The 20,545-nt window shown below is 42.9% G+C and overlaps 1 protein-coding gene across 11 annotated transcripts in view; it reads left to right on the top strand.

Annotated features, from left to right (window-relative positions):
* Positions 1-352: 352 nt before the first annotated feature.
* Dock7 (dedicator of cytokinesis 7) overlaps positions 353-20,545 on the top strand; it is a 189,995-nt gene continuing 169,802 nt past the window's right edge. For 10 of the 11 annotated variants that reach the window (XR_012907580.1, XR_012907581.1, XM_075946991.1 and 7 more), the window contains exon 1: positions 531-689. Coding sequence is in view for 9 of the 11 variants with exons in the window: in XM_075946991.1 (XP_075803106.1) it covers positions 652-689 (38 nt within the window). In the remaining 2 variants the exon portion in view is untranslated. Of the gene's footprint in view, positions 690-20,545 lie in introns of all 11 variants that reach the window. The other variant, XM_075946993.1, reaches the window with a different exon arrangement.

Genomic DNA, 20,545 nt, shown 5'->3' with positions numbered 1-20,545 from the left:
AAATCAGCGATTACCACACCATCTCTGCGGGAGAGTTCTTACTACAAAGAAGAGCCATTGTTTCTCCGGCCAGACCCCACTCACGAGGTCGAGGAGGGCAAGAGCCATTGTTTCTCCGGCCAGACCCCACTCACGAGGTCGAGGAGGGCAAGAAAGGTGCCTTAAACTGCAGGGAGTGGGGAGCGCCGGAACCGAGCTCAGCCATTCCCGGCCGGGCCGCGAGACCTTCTCCACTTCCTAACCTCCCCTTTCGGGGAAAAGCCCAGCTCCGCGCACTTTCGGCGGCCGCGGCCCCATCCTGGGTCTTCCTTGTCGCGAGTGTTCGGCGGCAGGACAGCGAGGGCTCCGCAGCGGCTTCCACGCCCCGCGTCCCGTCGGCTCCGGGCAGCCACAGCCGCCTTCCAACCCGACCTCCAGCCGGGATTGGCGCGCGGGGCGGAGGCGGGGGAGAGGGCGGGGGCGGAGAACGGTTCCTCGTGCGCGCCTCTTCGGCGCTTTACGGTACCCTCGTTCCGGGCTCCCGCGGCCGGCCCAGCCTCGCGGTGGGGTCCGGAGAGCCGACGGGCGAGCGCGCGGGAGGGAGGGAGAGCGAGCGGGAGCGCGAGGAAGGAGGCCGCCCAGCCCCGCGCTCAGCCCCGCGCCGCCGCAGCCATGGCGGAGCGCCGCGCCTTCGCGCAGAAGATCAGCAGGTACGCGGCGGGGAACCGGGCCGGGTCTCGGGGGGTGGGGGTGGGAGGGTGGGTGTGGCGTGGCCCCCCGGCCTGGCCAGGCGCGGTCCGGGGCCTGCAGCCCGCGCCTCGCCAGGCCCGCAGGGCGTGCGGCAGCCAGCTTGGCGGTTCTTTGTGTCCGCAGTGGAGTCCGCTCCGGCGCTCCACGCCCACGCCCCGGCTCCCGGCGCCCCAACAAAAGGAACTGGCGAGGAGGCCACGGCGCTCACGCCCGCACCCGCCGCCACCGCTGACAGCACCCCGGGTGCCCCGTCCGCACCGCCCGCTCTGCACCCTCGCCTGCACACGCACACTAAGGCCGCAAGTGCAAAGTTGCGGGCTGCGGGACACGGGGGCACCCCGCTTCCCCCGTGGGCTGGGTGGGCGCCCTTTCTCTCTCCTCAGGGAAAGATGGATGACCCGACCCGCACTGTGCTTTATGCAGGGGCCTAGCGTTCAAGTCCTAGGAGTAAGCCACCCACCGAGGATACGGTTTCCCAGTAGTTTACCTCCGGGTCCAGATAAAAATTAAAGAATATTTGTAGCATTTAACTATGGCATGCTCTTATGGATAAGGCGCTAGGCAGTTTTTTTTTTTGTTTGCTTGTTTCAGTAAAACCTTTTTTCAGTGGCTTATATTTAAAGACAACATTCAAGTGAATTCTTTTGGCAGTTGTATTTTATTTCTGTGGTTCTGAATCTTTTTAGCTGTTGACATTTCTAGAAAATTTTTGGGTATGTCAGAGAAAGGCATTTTTAGCTTCTGAACCTCCACAGTATTAAGGGTTTTGGGATTTTTTTTTTCCATTTAAAACTAACATCTCATTTTGCATCTCACCTTTGGCCAAGATCAGATGTAAAATGTCTCCTTTTAATTTTGAGTTTTAAGACATATTTTTCATTTTTTTTCTTAAGAGGTTAAATGAGTTCGTAGGAACGTGGGTGCTGCTGGAAGACTAAGGTGAAGCCAAATACTGAGTGTTGTTTTCTAAATCGGGACCTTGCTGAAAGTTGTCCCATCTGAAAGTTGGTAAATAGTGGTGCTTAGCTTATAAGAGTACCATGAATGGTAAATGGTCAGTCTTGTATAAAGTGCAGTTAATACAGTGTATTACCCATACTGCCACCAGACACTTGTGATCGGGGTTGGGAATGAATAATTATTTATTATATATTATTATTTCCAATCCCAATTGCTCTTGGGCCTTAAGGCATACCATTAACGGACACATCTTATACATTTCTTTTAAATAGAGCTAGAGTTTGTGTCTTATACAGCAAGCACACCTTTGAGGGTAAGGGATGACATAAAGGCAATGCCTCTTGTCTGTGAATGGAGTTAGCAGGTGGAACTGGACTAGCCTCAAGAAAGAAAATAGACTCCATTGTGGAAAACAGCCTCAAATACAAGTAAGGATAGTCTCGAAAGGTATAAAATCAAGACAGGGGAATGAAGGGCATGTGCCCTCGCAAGAGGGACTCTTGGGTAGTCATGGCAATGATGAGGGATGGCTTGGACATGGAAGTTGAGGAAGAGCGGGACATGCAGCTCTCTAACTGGGCAGCCCGCTGGAGAATGGAAGGGGTCACTGAGGTCCATGCGAGGTCCATGCGTTGGGGACACGGTTTAAGAATGGGAGGGACTACTGGATGGAAATGATGCGGGTTTGGGCATCTTGGCTTTGAGGGCTTGTAAGTCATTTAAATGGAAATATCCATTAGATTTTTGGTGCTGGTTTGAGACACAGGAGAGACTGGGGATCTAGAGTCCAGAATCATCTGCAAGTAGATTGGACAGCAAACCAGGGACAGAGTGCTGATTGTAATTAGTAGTTAGCTGTTAGGAGTGAACTGTCCTCCATGTTACCGAGTCTCATAAGTAATCCTTGGGAAGAATTGAGAGCTGTGCCTTTGAGTTCCTGCCAGTGGAAACAGGACAATGTGTGGGGATAGATCGGGGTTGGCAGCCTGGCTCTGCCACTTATTGCATAGACTTGAGCAGTGTCTTGACTCCATTCCCACTGGCCCTGCAAATGGTTATAGTTCTAGGACTTTTCTCGGAGGGCTGCTATGAGGTTAAAGAAACCAGTATCTCTCAGATGCTTAGAATGAAGCCTTGTGTGCAGTAATTGCTTAGTAAATAGAGCTATTTTATTTTATTTTATTTTTTTTGTGGTTTTTTCGAGACAGGGTTTCTCTGTGGTTTTGGAGCCTGTCCTGGAACTAGCTCTTATAGACCAGGCTGGTCTCGAACTCACAGAGATCCGCCTGCCTCTGCCTCCCGAGTGCTGGGATTAAAGGCGTGCGCCACCACCGCCCAGCTGAGCTATTTTATTTTTGCAGTCTTTATGAAATGAGGCTTAGGACCTTTTCTTTATTTTATTTTATTTTATTTTTTTTGGTTTTTCGAGACATGGTTTCTCTGTGGCTTTGGAGAGGACCTTTTCTTTAAAGTGACAATCTTTTCCATAATGTATGCATATGTGAAATTCATTGCTCTGTAAAAACCTATTGCCGTGTGATACGTTAGGAAAAACAGGTTCATGATGGTTCAGAAATCTTTATGAAGACTGGTGCTGATCAGCTTTTCTCATTGAGATCTTTTTTCATCCCTTTGAATGGGGTGTTGTTGATTTTTGGAGGCTGGGATCTTTATTCATGAATCCCTGACTGGACTGCTTACAGCCTTCTCAAGCACAATGCATTTTGTCCATGTCAAGAATTTGCCTCTTCTCTGATCTTTCTCCTTTCTGAGGACATGGCCTATGCATTTATGAAGATTAACTATTTGTAGATTAATGGTATAGGATTTCATTTGGACCATTTTATTCAGTGACTTGATATTTAACAAGTGGATGGACATTTGTGCCCATTTTTATTAGATTCTTATCCTAGAATCTAATCTTAACCTAGAGAGGCACAACAACATAGTAAAGAATATTGTTTTGGGGGCCAAATTGCACAGGTCAAAACTGCCTACACTGCATTCATTATAGCTGGGCAGTTCTGAACGTTTGATCAGGTCTCCTTGTTTTGGTTTCCAAAAGCCCCCATATAATTAGTGGGAGAATTAAATGAATGAATACCCTTGAAACTGCCTGGGACATGAGCATTAAAAATGTTAGCTACTGATTTTTTTTTTAAAAAAAATTTAAAAATCAGTGGCTAATTTTTATTTGCTAATAATAGTTTCTCTTTTCCAGATGAGATGTCATTGCCTAAACTGTCATTCAAACCCTTTCTCTCTCTCTCTTTTTCTTTTTCTCTCTCTCTCTTTTGAGACAGGGTTTCCCTGTGTAACAGCTCTGGCTGTCCTGGAACTTGCTTTGTAGAAGAGGCTGGCCTCGAACTCACAGAAATCTACTTGCCTCTGCCTCCCAAGTACTGGGATTGCAGACGTCTGCCACCACTGCCCGGCCAGTTACTATATTTTTTATTTGTATTTTCTTTTTGTAGCATATTTTCATGGTAGTCTCCCCACCACCACTGTTAATGTCACAACTTTATGCTTATTTTCTTGTTGTTCCTCTTTTGGTTGGCTATAATTTTTGCCAAGAAGCAGAATTAGTGAAAACATTTTTGGGGGAGGCCTGAATGTAGTCTTATTTAGTAGCCCAAATGTGACCTCTTACGTGTTAGTGGACCCAGTCTTGTTTTAGTTCCATGTGTTGTTAATTGCGCTGCCCACTTTTCTCTTTGGGTTTATAGACTTCCCAGAACTTTTGTTCACCTTATCCTCACAAATCCTTTTAGTTTTGTTGAACCCAGGGCAGCATGAGCGTTATTGGGTACTCTGTACTGCTGATCTCCATCCCAGCCCTTAGCTCACTGATGTTTAATGATCAGAATATAGTCTCCTTCTACCTTCTAAGCCACATGTTGGAGGGAGATTGGGACTGAGTTTCCTTTTATTACCATCTTCTTTCAGATGAAGTGACTCCAAATTTCTCTTCCCTCTCTCTGAGACAGTCTCCAGGCTGGCTTTGAACCTTGATCTTCCTGCCTTAGCCACCGTTGTGCTGGGATGATGGCCTCATGTACCATTGGAATCTTGAAGCCTACTTCTGATCACTTTTTGAGAATCTTGGCTCTACACTCTCCCCTTTCCATTCTAACATTTTTATCCCCTTTAAGAGATCTTTCTCTCTGTCATAAAACTTCCTATGCCCGCCTCAGTACAAAACAAAGACCTACTGAGTTGTCTGGACTTCCAAACTGTCCACCAATTATTGGTTTTTCATTTCCAGTCACGGTTCTCTTTCTCTCTGGTAACATCAGGACTGCTTCCTGCTTTCTCTTAGGAAAGCTTAGGCTGTGTGAGCGAGCTTAGTTTATGTGTTCCTGAGTTGTAGATCTGGAGTTAACTTTTGACCCTTTCTCCTGCCTTAGCACTGATTTCAGGAGCTGTGCCCCTCTTCAGTATCTGGTATCTGCCTCCTTCCTCCCCTTGACTTGCTATAAAGTAACAAAGCAAGTGAACTTAAGTTACAATAATAAATCTTTCAGTCTAATTTTTAGAAAAGAAACAAGAAAGCAAACAATAGATACTGCTAGCTCAGGTCTTGATTGTTCAAATCTATTGCCATGCAGATGCTGAAACTTAAGAATTGTTTGCCTGCCTCCTCAGTCCAGCCCTATTTCCACACCTCCCTAGGCAATCCCAGCCCTAGTTTCTCCGCCCTCTTACTCAGGCTCCTCAAGGCAAGGCTTTAATCAGGAATACAGTTTTCTGACAGTGGGGAGTCCAGACATTCCCTTGTGTCCTAGGGTTCTCTGTAATCTGGTCTCTCTTGTTGACTCATTCTTTAGTTTACCCTTTGCTCTCCAGGGGTAACTATAGCTCGCTCTTCCACTGTGTGATAACTATAGCTATGGTACTATAAACCACAGCTGTAACTATTCTGTTGTGCTTGTTTTCATTTGTCATTTATATTACTTAAAATTTTTTGTATGCCTCATTTTTTAAAAATAGAAGATATATTTAGTATGTGTGTCATGTGTGTATATGTGTGTGTGCATGCTATGTACTGTCATGCATCTGGGGGTCAGAGGACAACTTGCAGAAGTCAGTTCTCTCCTTCTACCACGTGGGTCCCAGGGTTCTAACTCAGGCCCAGGTTGGTAGCAAGTACCTTTATCAGATGTTGTGATAAATCTTTCTTTAAGCATCTTGCTGCCTTGGTACATGCACGCACCCCTTCCTAAAGAAATAGTAAAAGTATAACTTAAAAATTTCAAACAAACAAGGCAGATCTTGCCCATTCTCAGATTATTCCAGCCCACTTTGCTTCACGTTGTGTTTTCTTCTTATTACCTGTGCATGCATTTCTAAGCAATATGGTTTTCTTTTCCGCTTTTGAAGGTATTTGAACAGTATTGTATTGCATGTTTTTTCCTTTATTCTCTTGCTTTTGCTAAAATTTTATTGTGTTGTTCATTCATGATTGCAGTTAAAGTGCATTCATTTTTATGGTTTTGTAGTGTGTTTTATTGTATAAGTACGCCATGATGCAGTTTCTGACTACTAGACAGAATGTGTATTCTGGGACCCATCTATGCATAAGTTCCTTTAGGGCTATGGTTCTCAACCTTCCTAACGATACAACCCTTTAATACAATTCATCAGGTTGTGGTGACCTCTGATCATAAAATTATTTTATTGCTACTTCATAACTGTAATTTTGCTACTGTTATGAATTATAATGTAAATATCTGATAATGCAGGATTGTCCCTATGAAAGGGTCTTTCAACCTGACTCACAAAGGATCCATCGTGACCCACAAGTTGAGAACCTCTGCTCTAAGGACTACTCAATTCCTGGTTGAGCTATATTTTGTTGGGGTTTATTAGGCGAGTCTTACAGTGTTGCTTTCCATAGTTGCTGTTACTCGGTGTTACCAAGCTTTTGAGTTTTATCGGTGTTTTGGATTCATGATGCTAATGCATTGTTAAGTTTTAATTTTTATTTACTGAATTATTAATGAAGTTGAGCTCTGCTTTGTTTGTTTATTGACCATTTGAATGCCTTGTTTTGTTTAAGTTGCCTATATAAATCTTTGTGGCCATCCCTTCTCCATATTTTTTTTTGTGATTTTGTGTGGGAACTTTGCATACAGCCAGTATACTAATTGTTTATTGATTATTTGGATAATAACACCCCATTATGACTTATTTCTCATTCTTTCTAGGGAAGTTCTTGAAAAGTAAGTTCTTAGTTTTAATGCTCTTTGTGTTTTTTGTTGTTGTTTTATGTTTATATTATTATGGTTATTACTTTATATTTGTTTGCTTGCTTGTTTTTTGAGACAGGATCCCATGTAGTCCAGTTTGGCCTATATAGCAGATGATGACCTGACTTTGCACTTCTGATCTTTCTGCCTCTACCTCCTGAGGGCTGGGATTACAGGCTACTTTGTCCAGTTTATGGACTGTTGGAGATCAAACCCAGGGTTTCCTGCACGCATTTTTCCGAACTGAACTCAATTCAACCCCAGTACCTTATGGCTCTTGGATAAGAAATTGCTCCTTATCCTGAGACAGACATTGCCTGTATTTACACAAACCTGAGCTGAGGTTTGTATTCCACCTGACTTAATATGGGAACGGAATGGACTTGTAAACTTCCACCTCTACCGTAAAGTCTTGATTTTGTTCCGTAGATCTGGTTGGGTGTCTTTTAACCAGTCATAGTGATTTTAATTATATTACCTTCAGGATTTAATAGCTTGGTTAGTTCCTCTCTCTTTTTTTTTTAAAGTATGTTGGTTTCATTTAGCTCTTTGAAAGTCTATATAAATTTCACGGATATCTCACTCCTCTAAAATAAAAAACAAAAACCCAAAAAACTTCCCACCCATACCCTGTTAGACTTGTGTTGGAGTTACATTGAACTTACACATCAGTTTGGTGGAAAATGATGGTCTTTTAATACTGTTTGCAATCCATAGCCTCTCTCTTCAGTTATCACAGAAAAAAGCTCCATGGTTTTCTGTGAGGTCCTTGCTTGTCTTTAGTCAGGTTTATTTTTAGGTATCCAACAATTTTATATCCAGCTATATCTCACTAAACTCTTGTTGATAATAAAGAATGGCTGTAGATTCTTTGATAATTTCTACATATATAGTTGTATTTTCTGGGAGTTACAAAAGTTTATTATTTTTCATCTGTTAGTAACTTTAAAATCTTATGTATGTATGTGTATTTTGCTCTGTAGTTGGATCATAATATGTCCCAAAGGCCTGTATCGTAACAGGTGGTCCCAAGTGGCTTTTGGGAAGTTGATGGGACTTTTAAGAGCTGGGGCATCAGAAGCATAGCACTGACTTAAGGGCCCTCACCTATTCCTCTTTCCTTTTGCTTTGTGGTCATAAAGACCAAGTTTGCCCTGCCATGTCCATACCCCACGATGTGTTACCTACTGTGGGCCTAAAGGAACGGTGCTGTTGGCATGGACTAGAACTTCTAAAAGCGAGTCCAAAGAAAACTTTGGTGTCTTGCTGTAGTGATGGGATGAAGTCCATGATCTTACATTACTGTGTGGTTATTACTATTGGTGTTTAACATTGTATTAATGTTGAGTGTTCTTGTTAGGTTTGTGAGCTCAAAGGCAAAGCATTCTGTGTTTCACTTTTGAGCCAGACAGTTACTGAGAGGTGATTTTTTTTTTTTTTAAAGAAATTCTTTCAGACTTTATTCCCTAGAAACAGAGGCTAAGGATTGAGAATCAAAGCATTGTTTGGGAAGTACAATCCCAGGGCATCAGGAAGAAGGAGAAGTAGGTACGGTTCAGAGAGATGAGGAGTGCTGGAAGGTGAGGGCATGTCTTCCTGGCTGCTGCTTCACAAAGAACCTGGGCGAGCATTTGGCAGGTGTGTTTGTTGGCTGTGAGGAGTATCTGTGTACAGAGAAAGACTTCTCAGATCAGTTGGATTTTGCCGGAAGTGTACCTACCTACAATCCTATTTTCTCCTGTTTTAAGCAGCTCTGACTCCAGGGTTAAGTCCTGCTTTGTTGTGTCATTTGGGCTTTTTGGCAGCCACTTTGGATGTCTTGTTGTTTTTCCTTTTCTTTTAAGAATTTACTTAGGTGCATTGGTGTTTTGCCTGTATTTATGTCTGTGTGAGGGTGTTGGAACTGGAGTTACAGACAGTTGTGAACCGCCACCTGGGTCCTCTGGAAGAAGTCAGTGCTCTTAACCGCCGAGCCATCTCTCCAGCTCCTGTCTTGTTACTTTCTCTCTCTCTCTCTCTCTCTCTCTCTCTCTCTCTCTCTCTCTCTCTCTCTAAGGAGTTTTTAATATGCAATTATAGAAGCTCAAATCATAAAGTGCTCACTCTTATAAATTGATGACTGGATTAGGGGAGACAGGTGTTGTCAGTAGGTCTGCTATCTTTGTAGCTCAGATTTTGCACAAAAACTGAAACCAAAATGCTTACACTGAGATTTGACAGTTCTAGGCTCCACTTCTACCAGGTGTTCAGTTTCCTGTCTGCTTCAGGTGTATGTGGTTCCTTGAACCAACTGCTGTGTTTAAGAATGTAGACGAGTCTGGTCAGTCCTGGGTTCCTCGTCCCTTTTCCTGGCTTGGAGGGAGGTGTAATGAACGCTGTCAGCCCCTCTTGAATCTCAGGGCGTAAGTTCATTACAAACAAGAGGTTTCTAAGGAAGGAAGGAAGGTGAGAGTGCTGGTCATACCAAGTTGACAGATGCTCTTCAGAGTTAATTCTGGCCAGGGAGATGGCTCAGGCTTGTTGCAAGCACAAGAACCTCAGATTGGTCTCCAAAACCCTTATACATAAGCTAGTGTAGTAGTGTGCATATGTACCCAGAGCTGGGGAGTTGGAGACGGTTTGATCCCTGGGGCGCCCTGGCCTGCCAGTATGGCTTAATCACGGAGCTTCAAGTCTATGAGAGACCCTCATCTCATAAAACAAGGCAGATGGTACCTGAGGAATGACACCCAAGGTTGGCCTTTGACCTCCACAGGAACATATATGTACAAATGCTTTCACATGTACAAATACATACACATACATGAACTTCAACATTTTCCTAATTTACTTTTGTGTGTGTGTGTGCACATACCCAAGATTTATGTTTGGTGTTTTTGTTGATCATCTTCTACCTTATTTGCTGGGAATCTGAACCCCAGTCCTCATCTTGGTAACAAGCTTTCTAACTTAGCCATTTCCTTGGCCTCCAAAGTAATCATTTTAATTGTCCCATATTCTTCCTTAAATTGAAGGGGAACTGGTGAAATTCAAAGAGAACCAATCATTGCAGATTTTTCTTTGCACCGCCAGCTCACACACACACACACACACACACACACACACACACACACACACACACAAACAAAAACAAAAAAAAACGACATGGAGACATTATTATGAGAGCTTGAGCTTGGCCTATAGCTTAGGCTTGACCCACCAGCTATTATAACTTAAATTAACCCATTTCTATTTGTTTGTGTGTTGCCAGGTGGCTTGTGGCTTCTACCTCTCTTTTTCTCTCTCTTCTTCAGACTGGTGGCCCCACCTTTCTTCATCCCAGAGTTCTCTCAGTCCAGAAGTCCTGCTTATACCTGCTGCCTAGCTATTGGCTGTTTAGCTTTTTATTAAATCAGTCATAGTGACACACCTTCACACAGTGTAAAGGATTATTCCACAATACCATCGTAACTTGATGTTAGCTGCTGTGGGGTGTCTGTCACTTAATTTTGAAAAGCCTAGCTCAGACCTAAATGCAGATCTTAGTTACTATTCTATTGCTGTGAAGAGACACCATGACCAAGGTAGCTTATAAAAGGAAGCATTTAACTGGGGGCTGGTTTACAGTTTCTGAGAGTTAGTTCCTGATCGTCTTGGTGGAGTGTGGTGGCAGGCAGGCATGGTGCTGAAGCAGGAGCTGAGAGCTTGCATCCCGGTGTTTAAGGTGGAGCAGTGAGAGAGTGCAAGACTGGGAATGACGTGGGTTTTTGAAGCCTCACAGCCCACCCCCAATGACAGCCACACCTCCTAGTCCTTCCCAGAGAGTTCTACTAACTGGGGACCAAGCATATGAACCTGTGAGGACCATTCTCATTCACACGGCCATAGTGAACTTTCATAACCTTCATAGGAAGGCTTTCTCGTACATATGCACTCATGGCACCAGAAAACTGAACTAGCCCTCTCATTTATATTAGCTCTTGGATAATTGCCATAATTTCTGCTAAAGATCCAGGGAGAGTAGTGTATGTTTCAGGGTCCCAACTGTCTCTGTCACTCTGCACTAGCTCTTCTCTTTCCAACCCTCCCCCACCACACCTTTCCCCCCACCATACCCTTTCCTTAGCTGCTCAGAGAAGCCCCAGCCACAAAAGACCTAGCTTTGTAGATGTATTTAATTTAACTTTATTTATTGCTAGTGCACACACACACACACACGTGCCAAGTTGCATATGTGGAGGTCAGAGAACAACTTTCTGTATTTGGTTCTCTTCTTCCAATGTGGGTTCTGGGCTGAACTCTCACACTCTCATGGCAAGTCTTTTTACCCTGGGAGACTTCTCATTGTCCCTATTCAGGTATCTTTTACATGCCCTAAAACATTATTTATTTAATGTAAGTGAATGATTTTTAGTAAATTTATGGTTATGAAACCATCATCCACTTTTAGAGTATTTCCATCACCCTGAAATATGCTTTGGGCCAGTTTTTAGTCAGTCTCCATTTCTACTCAAAACCTTAGGTAACACTGATCTACTTTTTATATCTATATATTTTCCTGTTTTGAACATTTCACATAAATGGAGTTATGTAGCATGTGGTCTTTCTGTGTGTGACTTTTAAAAGTTAGCATAATGTTTTCATGTTTTTTATACTGTAGTACATATTGCCATTTTTACTTTTTATGTTTAAATAATCCATTTTATGTAGCGCATTTTGTTTTTCCATCAGCTAATGAACTTTTGGTATCTGTTTTTGGCCATTGTGAATGTGCCTCTATACATTTCTGTGCTGGCTTGTTTGAACACTTGGTTTTAATTCTTTAGAGAAATTTTTTTAGATTTATATTATTTTATGTGTATGAGTGCTTTGCCTGTCTACATGAATTTCATTTGTTCTCTGTCCCCCATTCCCTTCTCTTTCCTGCTGAAATGTTTTATTTCCAACAAGCACTCCTCTTTTTATGGAGTGTGAGTGTGTGTGTGTGTGTTTGATGTATTGAGTTTAATTAGGGTTCCGTTTGTGGATGTGGGTAGGATGTTATTTACTGGAGCAAGGGGAGAAAGGACCACTTATCAGCGACTTTAACACTGAAAATAACACACCCTCAGACCCCTCCCACACCCATGATGGGTGTTGGTGGACTCTGCAGGCTTTGTGCAGATAAACCACAGCTGCAGTGGGTTCGTGAGTGTGGTGGCCATGCCAAGTCCAGAAGATGTCTGTTTGCTTTGCATCTCCCCATCCTTTGGCTCTTATGTTCTTTTCTCCTCTTCACTGCTGTTTCTCCGCCTTGGGAGGGGTGATCCAGTTGAGAGTAGGTGGTGATGTAGTGCTTGGTCCTAAATGGGATGTCGTTTTGTTTTGACACAGCATCTCATTTGCCCAGGCTGACTTTGAATTTGCTGTGTAGTCAAGACAACCTTGAACTTCCAATCTTGCCTCCACTTCGTGAATGCTGGGATTTCAAGTATGCAAGGTGCTAGGGGTGGAACCCAGAGCCTCATGCTAGGCAGATACTCTACTAAGCCCATTTCCCAGGCTCTTGTGTAGCTTCCTCTCAGCAGGAGTTTTCAATGACTAGGCTGCCACCTCTGCCTTCTTTTGGGCTTACTCTTCTCATCATGTTCTTTTGGTAAATTTGTTTTAAACTATTTTTGTTTTGGATGTTATCATGTAAAGAATTTTTTAAAAATTGAGTTTTCGGGGGCTGGAGAGATGGCTCAGTGGTTAAGAGCATTGCCTGCTCTTCCAAAGGTCCTGAGTTCAATTCCTGGCAACCACATGGTGGCTCACAACCATCTGTAATGAGGTCTGGTGCCCTCTTCTGGCCTGCAGACATACAGACAGAATATTGTATACATAATAAATAAATAAATAAAAAAAATTGAGTTTTCGTTGCTAGAATATATAAGTAACTGTTGCTTTTGAGTACTGAAGTGTTATCCCAGGACCTTGATAAAATTGTTTATTTTACTGTCTTTTCATGGGTTCTTCTTAGAATTCTCTGTGTGGGGTATAATTTTGATTGCTTTTCAATTTGAATATTTTTATTTCCTCTCTCTTACCCCTTGCTCTCTTTCTTGCCCCTTTAGCTCCCAAATTTGTCTGTTGTATGAGTGGAACACCCTCCATGGAACAAAGTCAGCAGCCCCCACCCCGTATGTGTGTACCCACCTGCCTGTGTGTCCTTGTCCTTTGTCTGTCTGTGTACATATGTAGAGGCCAGAGGTCAATGTCAGGTGTCATTTTCAGTTGCTCCCCATGCTTTTTTTTGAGAAAAGGTCTATTGTTGAAGCTGGAACTCTCTAATTTGGCTAGACTACCAATCAGATTATAGGTGTATGCTGCCATGCCCAGCCTAGCTTTTTTTTTTTAATGTTTTGAGATTATAGTATAATTATTATGTCATTTCACCCCTTCCCTTTCTTCCCTTCAAACCCTCCCATATACCCATCCTTGCTCTCTTTCAAATCCATGGCTTTTTTTCCCCCATTAACTTGTGGTAATATTTTGTTTGTTTGTTTGTTTTTTTTTTTTGGTTTTCGAGACAGGGTTTCTCTGTGGCTTTGGAGCCTGTCCTGGAACTAGCTCTGTCGACCAGGCTGGTCTCGAACTCACAGAGATCCGCCTGCCTCTGCCTCCCGAGTGCTGGGATTAAAGGCGTGTGCCACCACCGCCCGGCTAATATTTTGTTTGTGATCTAACAAATAAAGCTTCCCTGAAGATCAGAGTGCAGAGCTAGCCACTAGTTAGCCAGGCAGTGGTGGCATACACCTTTAATCCCAGCACTCCACAGACAGAGGCAGACGGATCTCTGTGAATTTAAGGCTACCCTGGTCTACACGAGATTGATCTAGTCCCAAAGAGAAACAGAGCCTGGCTGTGCGGCTCATACTTTTAATCCCAGTATTTGGGAGTCACATGGCTTTAATCCCAACACTAGGGACGTGGAGACAGGAAGGGATATGGCTGCACAGAGAGGAATATAAGGTGGGAGAAGATAGAAACTCAGGCATTCAGTCTGAGGGTTCAGTCTGAGGATTCGTAGGAACAGGATCTCCCCTTTGGTCTGAGAATTCAGTAGAGGTAAGAACTAGTGGCTGGCTGCTCTGCTTCTCTGATCTTTCAGCATTAACCCCTATCTCTCTCTGGGTTTTTATTATTAAAACCAATTAGAATTTGTGCTACATTAATTATTATTACATACACACATATTTGTAAATGCATAAATACAACTTAGTCTGTATAATGTTACTTGTTTGTATGTTTTCAGGGCTGACCATTTGATACTGGATAACTAATTGGTGTGTTCTTCCTGGGGAAGACTTCTCTCATTCCCAGCCTTCCTTAGTGTAGGGTTAGTCCTTTGTGTAGGGTTGAGCCCCATGAGCTCTCCCCGTCCTCTTTAGCAAGTCTCTTGCTGTACTTTTCAGCTCATGTTTAGGCAGTCATGTTCATAAGACTTTATGGTGTAGCTTCTGCCATTCCCAGGAGATGTAATCTCACAGCAAACTGAAGAGACACCCAGCTTCTTTCGCAGATGTTGGGGTCAAACTCAGGTTCTTGTGTGGCGAGCATTTTAATGGCTGCACTTTCTTTGCCACAGCCTTGCTGTCTGTGTCACTGTTGCTGGTCCCCTCAGTCTGACTGGTCAGTCAGATGTCCTATCATCAAATTCTGCTGATTTTTACCTTCTTTCCCCGAGTCCTCACCAAATCTTAGAAGTATTTGGTTCTTCCTGGTAGTGTGAAATGGTGTTTTGTGAAGAGATCTTTACAACCAACTTCTTGCAAGTAGTGTTCAGGATGGCCCCAGGGGTGGATCTTTTGCCCTGTGTAATCCATCCTGTAAGCATCACTCCCACGTCTCTGTGTCTCTGCTTGCTGATTGACTCTCCAGAGAGAAAGGACAGTTCCTTCTATCTTAACTCTCAGTTAATAAGCTTCTGTAGCCTTCCCTGCCTCAGAGGGCTCCTCTAGCTGACACAGAACAAATAAGGTCCACGGTCAGACCTGTTTCCCAGTGGCTTGGAATTTTGATACGGTGATGGCCACTATAGCAATATCTCCTTGGAACATAATGTAGAGAGTACCGGCAAGCTCTCCATACCCTTGATGTTTTATGGCTCCTTCGTTTCTTTTCCATTAAACTAATTCAGGTGTTCAGGGCTTGGGACTTGGGGCTTGCCTTATCCAAGGGATACCCTTTATCCAACCTTTAGCTGAGAGTGGCAGCCTCGGAGTGTAAAACTGGTGTCTCCTGACTGGAGTGGTTTGCCACCTCTACTCTTCCTCAGACTTCATTCTTTTTTCTGTCCTAATTCATTGGCAACAACCTCCAGTGTAGTGCTGAACCAGCAGAAATCTTCGCTTTCTTTCTGATCTAAGCAAAATAATGTTCAGATTTTCACAAGTGTATTGTATTGTTGCCCCCTCCCCAAAGAATTTTACTATGCAAACAAGGCTGTTCTTGAACTCATAGGGACTTTCCCCTGCATCTGCTTCCCGAGTGCTGGATTAAAGTTGTGCACCACCATGCCTGGCTACAAGCACGTTACGAGTTGTAGTCAAATACCGTAGGAAGAGGTAGGAGAGAACACAGATTTAGGAAGCATTTAAAGTTAGGATAAGCCAGGTATGGCGGTTTGTGCTTATAGTCCCAGTACTCGAGCTGAGGCAGGAAGATCTTGTGAGTTTGGCAACCTGGGGTACAGAGAGAGACCTTGTCTTAAAAACAGGAAAAAATAAGCCAAACCCCCCCCCCCACCACCAATCTGGCAGTGGTGGTGCATGCCTTTAATCCCACTCCAGCACTTGGGAGGCAGAGGCAGGCAGATCTCTGTGAGTTCAAGGCCAGCCTGGTTTACAGAGTGAGTTCTAGGATAGCCAGCCAGGACTGTTTTACAAAGAAACTCTGTCTCAAAAACCAAAAAAAAAAAGAAAGAAAGAGAAAAAAAACTTTAAATAAGCAAGGATTTATTAATATATATATAGCTCATATGAAAAATATGATTTATATGCTTGTAAGCAAGATGAGTCTGACTCCATTCTTAAGAAATAGGGTGGAATTAAGAATATTTATGTATTGAATCTTCTTTGTTTACTTTGAGGAGGAAGATTGACTTTTTACTGTAGACTTTTTTCCACCTGTTTCTACTTGTTAATTTTAGGTCAGTGCCAATGTTCACAGATACTTTTTTTTTTTGTTTCTGAGTTTCCCCCACTGTTTTATAATTTAATATGCTTTATAAAGTGGAGAGCAGTGTTGTTACTGTGTGTTAGTTAGTAGAGGAAACTTAAAATATACACTGAAATACATAGTACTTCATAAGGCGTTGACAGGTATCCTGAAATTGTATCAGATGGGAACCATGAAACAGCTCTCATCAGTTTTTAAAATCTCAATACACATTGAAATTATATAACATATAATATATAATTTCAAATATAACTCTCAGGAAAGGAGCTATACTTAAAGTACTAAATACATCAAGTAGAAGGTCTCTTTCTGTCCTGTTGTCTGCGTCTCAGCCTGAGTTTAATTTTCCTTGGCTTGCAGTGTTCGTGCTGGTCCAGTCCTCTGGCTCATCCTAAAGACTTTAGACAGGTTCACATAAACGTGACCCACAGATGGTGCCTCAGCTTAGAATTCTGTTCAGCGTCCTGGCAAGACTGGAGACGGACTGTAACAATGGTGGCCGATGGAATGTCCTACCGCTCTCATACTTCGTAATTAGGTGTTTTAACTGTCTTTACCTGAGCTGTGAACTAAGTTTGGGCAAATAGAGAAAAAACGAACATGAACTATAACCAAAATTGCTTGCTTTTGGAAAGTTGATTCTGGGGAAGTGTGTGTGTGTGTGTGTGTCTGACTCTTATCTATACTATATGCTACACATATATCATATACCCCATGTATAAGTATATGTATAGTATCTGACTCTATAATATATATTATGGATACATTGTATACCTGTATGACTTTCTCATTTTGAAGCAGTGCCTTACACTGTTGCTCAGGCATACTAGAACTTAATCTTTAAAGGACTAGAATAATGGGTGTTTATAGCTAGGCCTGTTATAGATATAACTTAACCCCCCTGTCCCTATCTTTTCTAAGGCTAGGCATGTTCTTTTACATTTTATAGTTTCTAAAATTGTTTTTCTCACTACAAAATCATTTGTTACAGAAAATTTGGAAATCTGGAAGGCCCAAAAGGAAGACAGAAGTTACCTATAATTCTCCATTTAGACAAAAATCGTTCTTTGTCTTGGAGAATTTACATTCTATGTGTATGTCTGCAAGCTAGAAGAGGGCACCAGACCTCATTACAGATTGTTGTGAGCCACCATGTGGTTGCTGGGAATTGAACTCAGGACCTTTGGAAGAGCAGGCAATGCTCTTAACCACTGAGCCATCTCTCCAGCAGAGAATTTACATTCTAGTGATAATGTTTGGGAAAACTAGAAATAGTGTAATGTCCATTAATAGAGGCTTGTTGAATACATTTCGGTGTATCCACAGAATGGACTGTATAGCAGATTAACAGTGGTTAACTGTGGCATCTCTGTGTTCAGATCTTGGCACCTTTCCTAGTTAATTATGTAACCGTAATGATCTTGAAGCTTCAGTATCCTTATATGGTCCTTGTTTCATAGAGTGTCCCAGAATATTAAGTGTAGCTTTGAATAGTGTTTGGTGTACCGAGGCCCTAGCAATAGCAGATGTGGAGCTAGAACTGGCCGTCTCCTGTGACCACATTGGTGCCCAGTCCAATTGTCATCTCAGAGGCTTCATCCAGCAGCTGATGGAAACAGATGCAGACCCACAGCCAAATATTTGGCAGAGTTTGGGGAATCCTGCAGAAGAGGGAGAGGAAGGATTGTAGGAGTCAGAAAGGTCAAGGACACAAGAAAACCCACAGAATCAACTAACCTGGACTCATAAGGATTTACAGACACTGATCCTGCGTGGACTGACCTAGATACTATGAATATATATTATAGTTGCGTAGCTTGGTCTTCTTATGGGACTCCTAACAGTGGGAACAGAGGCTGTCTCCAAGTCTTTTGCAGGTTTTTGGGAACTCGAGGGGCCAGATTCTTGATACTGCACTGTGCTTTTTTCTCCCACCACATTCTGTGCACAGTTGTTGCGTTGCTGCTTTTCCAGAGAAACCACTTTGCAATTTTTGTGCTTCTGTCAAAAGAAAAGATTATAGTCATTGGGTTTCCCTGTGGCTGGAATCAAGCTGATTGCAGCTAAGACAAGGGTTTCATCTCTACTGGTAGATTGCTGCACTTACTAATTTAGTCCTTATTTGATCCAGTCTTTTGGAACCTGTATTTCCTTGAATGCTTTGGGATGCTCTGTATCCATGGTATAGTTGGGTATAATAGTTCATAATATAATGAGTGTGATGTCAAAACAAGCACAGCCAAGAAAAGTGGAGAAAGATTTATTTTCTGCAGCAGGTAAGGAGAGCTGAAGGCTATTTCCAAAGCTATGCCTTTCTTGAACAAAGGAAGTATGGAGGTTTTTTTTTTTTTTCCGTGAGCCTGTATATACTCATGTGGGTAAGACTTTTAGGGCTGAGTATATTCTTGGGCATGCTCAATTTAAGATCATAGTTCAAGGAAAGATGGTTGTGATAGTTTGTCTTGACTATCGCCTTGATTAGATTAAAGCTTAGGTAGTTAGTGACGTTCACTTGGTGAGTCTCAGAGGGCATCTCTAGAGATTAGAGCATGAGGGTTTTGACATAAGGAAATTAATAGATTCTTGATAGATCCAAAATATGATGGTCTTATTAGGACGTGCTAAGTGATAGGAACTGGGGAGTAATTGGAGGAAGTAGAACACTGAGTGTGTCCCTGTGAGCTGTATCTTGCTCTGGCCTCTTGTATATCTCTTCTCTCTGTTTCCTGTCCATGAAGAAACTCCTCTGCCATACATCTCTGCCACCACAATGGCAGCCATGAGACCATTAAAAACAAGACCATCAAAAAACCAGGGTGGATGACATTTGCCAAGCACACGAGACCAGATACTGAACACTTTGAAACCATAAGCCAAAATATAATTTGGGGAGATAGCTCAGTTGGTTAAGTTCTGGCCACACAAGCATGAGGAACTAAGCTAGGTCCCCAACACCAACATACCAAATTGAGTGCAGTGTTGTGTACTTTGTATTCTACTGCTGGGAGCTGGAGATAGGTGGGTTCTTGGGTTTTGCTGGTTAACCAGCTTAGCTAATGGGCATGTCCCAGGCCATTGAGAAACCCTTTCAAAAAAGGTGGGTGACATTTAAATTGTTTTATGGTGTCTTTCTATGTATAGTTCTGAGTGTATCTTCATCCATGTGCTGTTGTACACACACAGGCACACATACATACTGCACACACATGCACGTGTACACACAGACACAAACATACACATTGGGTATGTTTGGACAGGTTTAGCCTTGTGTCAGTGGCATACATATTGAAATGTTAAGATGGAGGACAGGACAGGATACACTTTTGAGCATGCTAAGCTTTCTTATAAAATTATATCTTAAAAACACGAGGGATCGGAAAGATCAAGTCGGGGAAGAACAGAGGGAGAACAAGGAAAGAAATATCTTGATGGAGGGAACCATTATGGGATTAGTGAGAAACTGGGCATTGGGAAATTCCCAAGAAAACACAAGGATGACCCCAGACAAATCTCTAAGCAGTAGTGGAGAGGGGGCTGAACTGACTTTCCCCTGTAATCAGATTGCGGACTGCCATCCATAACTGTCACACCTTCATCGAGTAACTGATGGAAGCAGATGCAGAGATTCACAACTAACCACTAGGCCAACCTTGCGGAGTCTAGTCAAAGAGGGAGGAGCGATAATATGAGCAAAGGGATCAAGACCATGATGGGGAGTCCCAGAGAAATACCTGACCTGAGCTAGTGAGAGCTCACCGCCTCTGGACTGACAGCTGCGGAACCTGAACTAGACCCCTGAACTCAGGTGACAGTGGGTGGATTGGGCATTATGAGGCCACTGGCAGTGGGGTCCAGGATCTGTCCCTAGTATATGAACTGGGTTTTTGGAGCTCATTTTCTATGGAGAGATACTTTCCTCAACTTAGACACAGCGGGGAGGCCTCAATGTGGTGATGGGACAGACTTCCTAGGTTTCCCTCTCTGAGGAATGGGTGGGAGGTAGGGTGAGGGAAAGGTGTGGTGAGCAGAATGAGGGGAGGTAAGGAGAACTGGGATTAATATGTAAAATTAAAAAAAAAAACTTAAAAAAATAGGAAAAGGATACTTTGAGAGTACATAATATAGATGTTTTCTTCCAAAGATGCCCACCTTGCTTAGTGGCTCAGTATTGTCTAGACACATCTCATTCTTATTCCTAAACAGCTTACTGGCAGAGGGTTCAGTATCTTCCTAGTAGTTGTGTGAAATCCTGTTGACAATAATGCGTAATGGGTTGTGGGTTGCCAGAAGTAGCCTAGCACCTTAGCTTGAGTTCTCTAATAATTGCTTTATTACAATATTTTAAAGCATTATTTAATTATGACATAAACTATGAATGAAATCATTATCATTGATATTCCCAACTTAAGTAGCCCAGAAAATAGAGG

The sequence above is a fragment of the Microtus pennsylvanicus genome, chromosome 13, assembly GCF_037038515.1.
Source record: "Microtus pennsylvanicus isolate mMicPen1 chromosome 13, mMicPen1.hap1, whole genome shotgun sequence".
NCBI classification, from domain to species: domain Eukaryota; kingdom Metazoa; phylum Chordata; class Mammalia; order Rodentia; family Cricetidae; genus Microtus; species Microtus pennsylvanicus.
The sequence above is the reverse complement of the archived record's forward strand: the minus strand, read 5'-3'. Positions and strand labels throughout refer to the sequence as shown.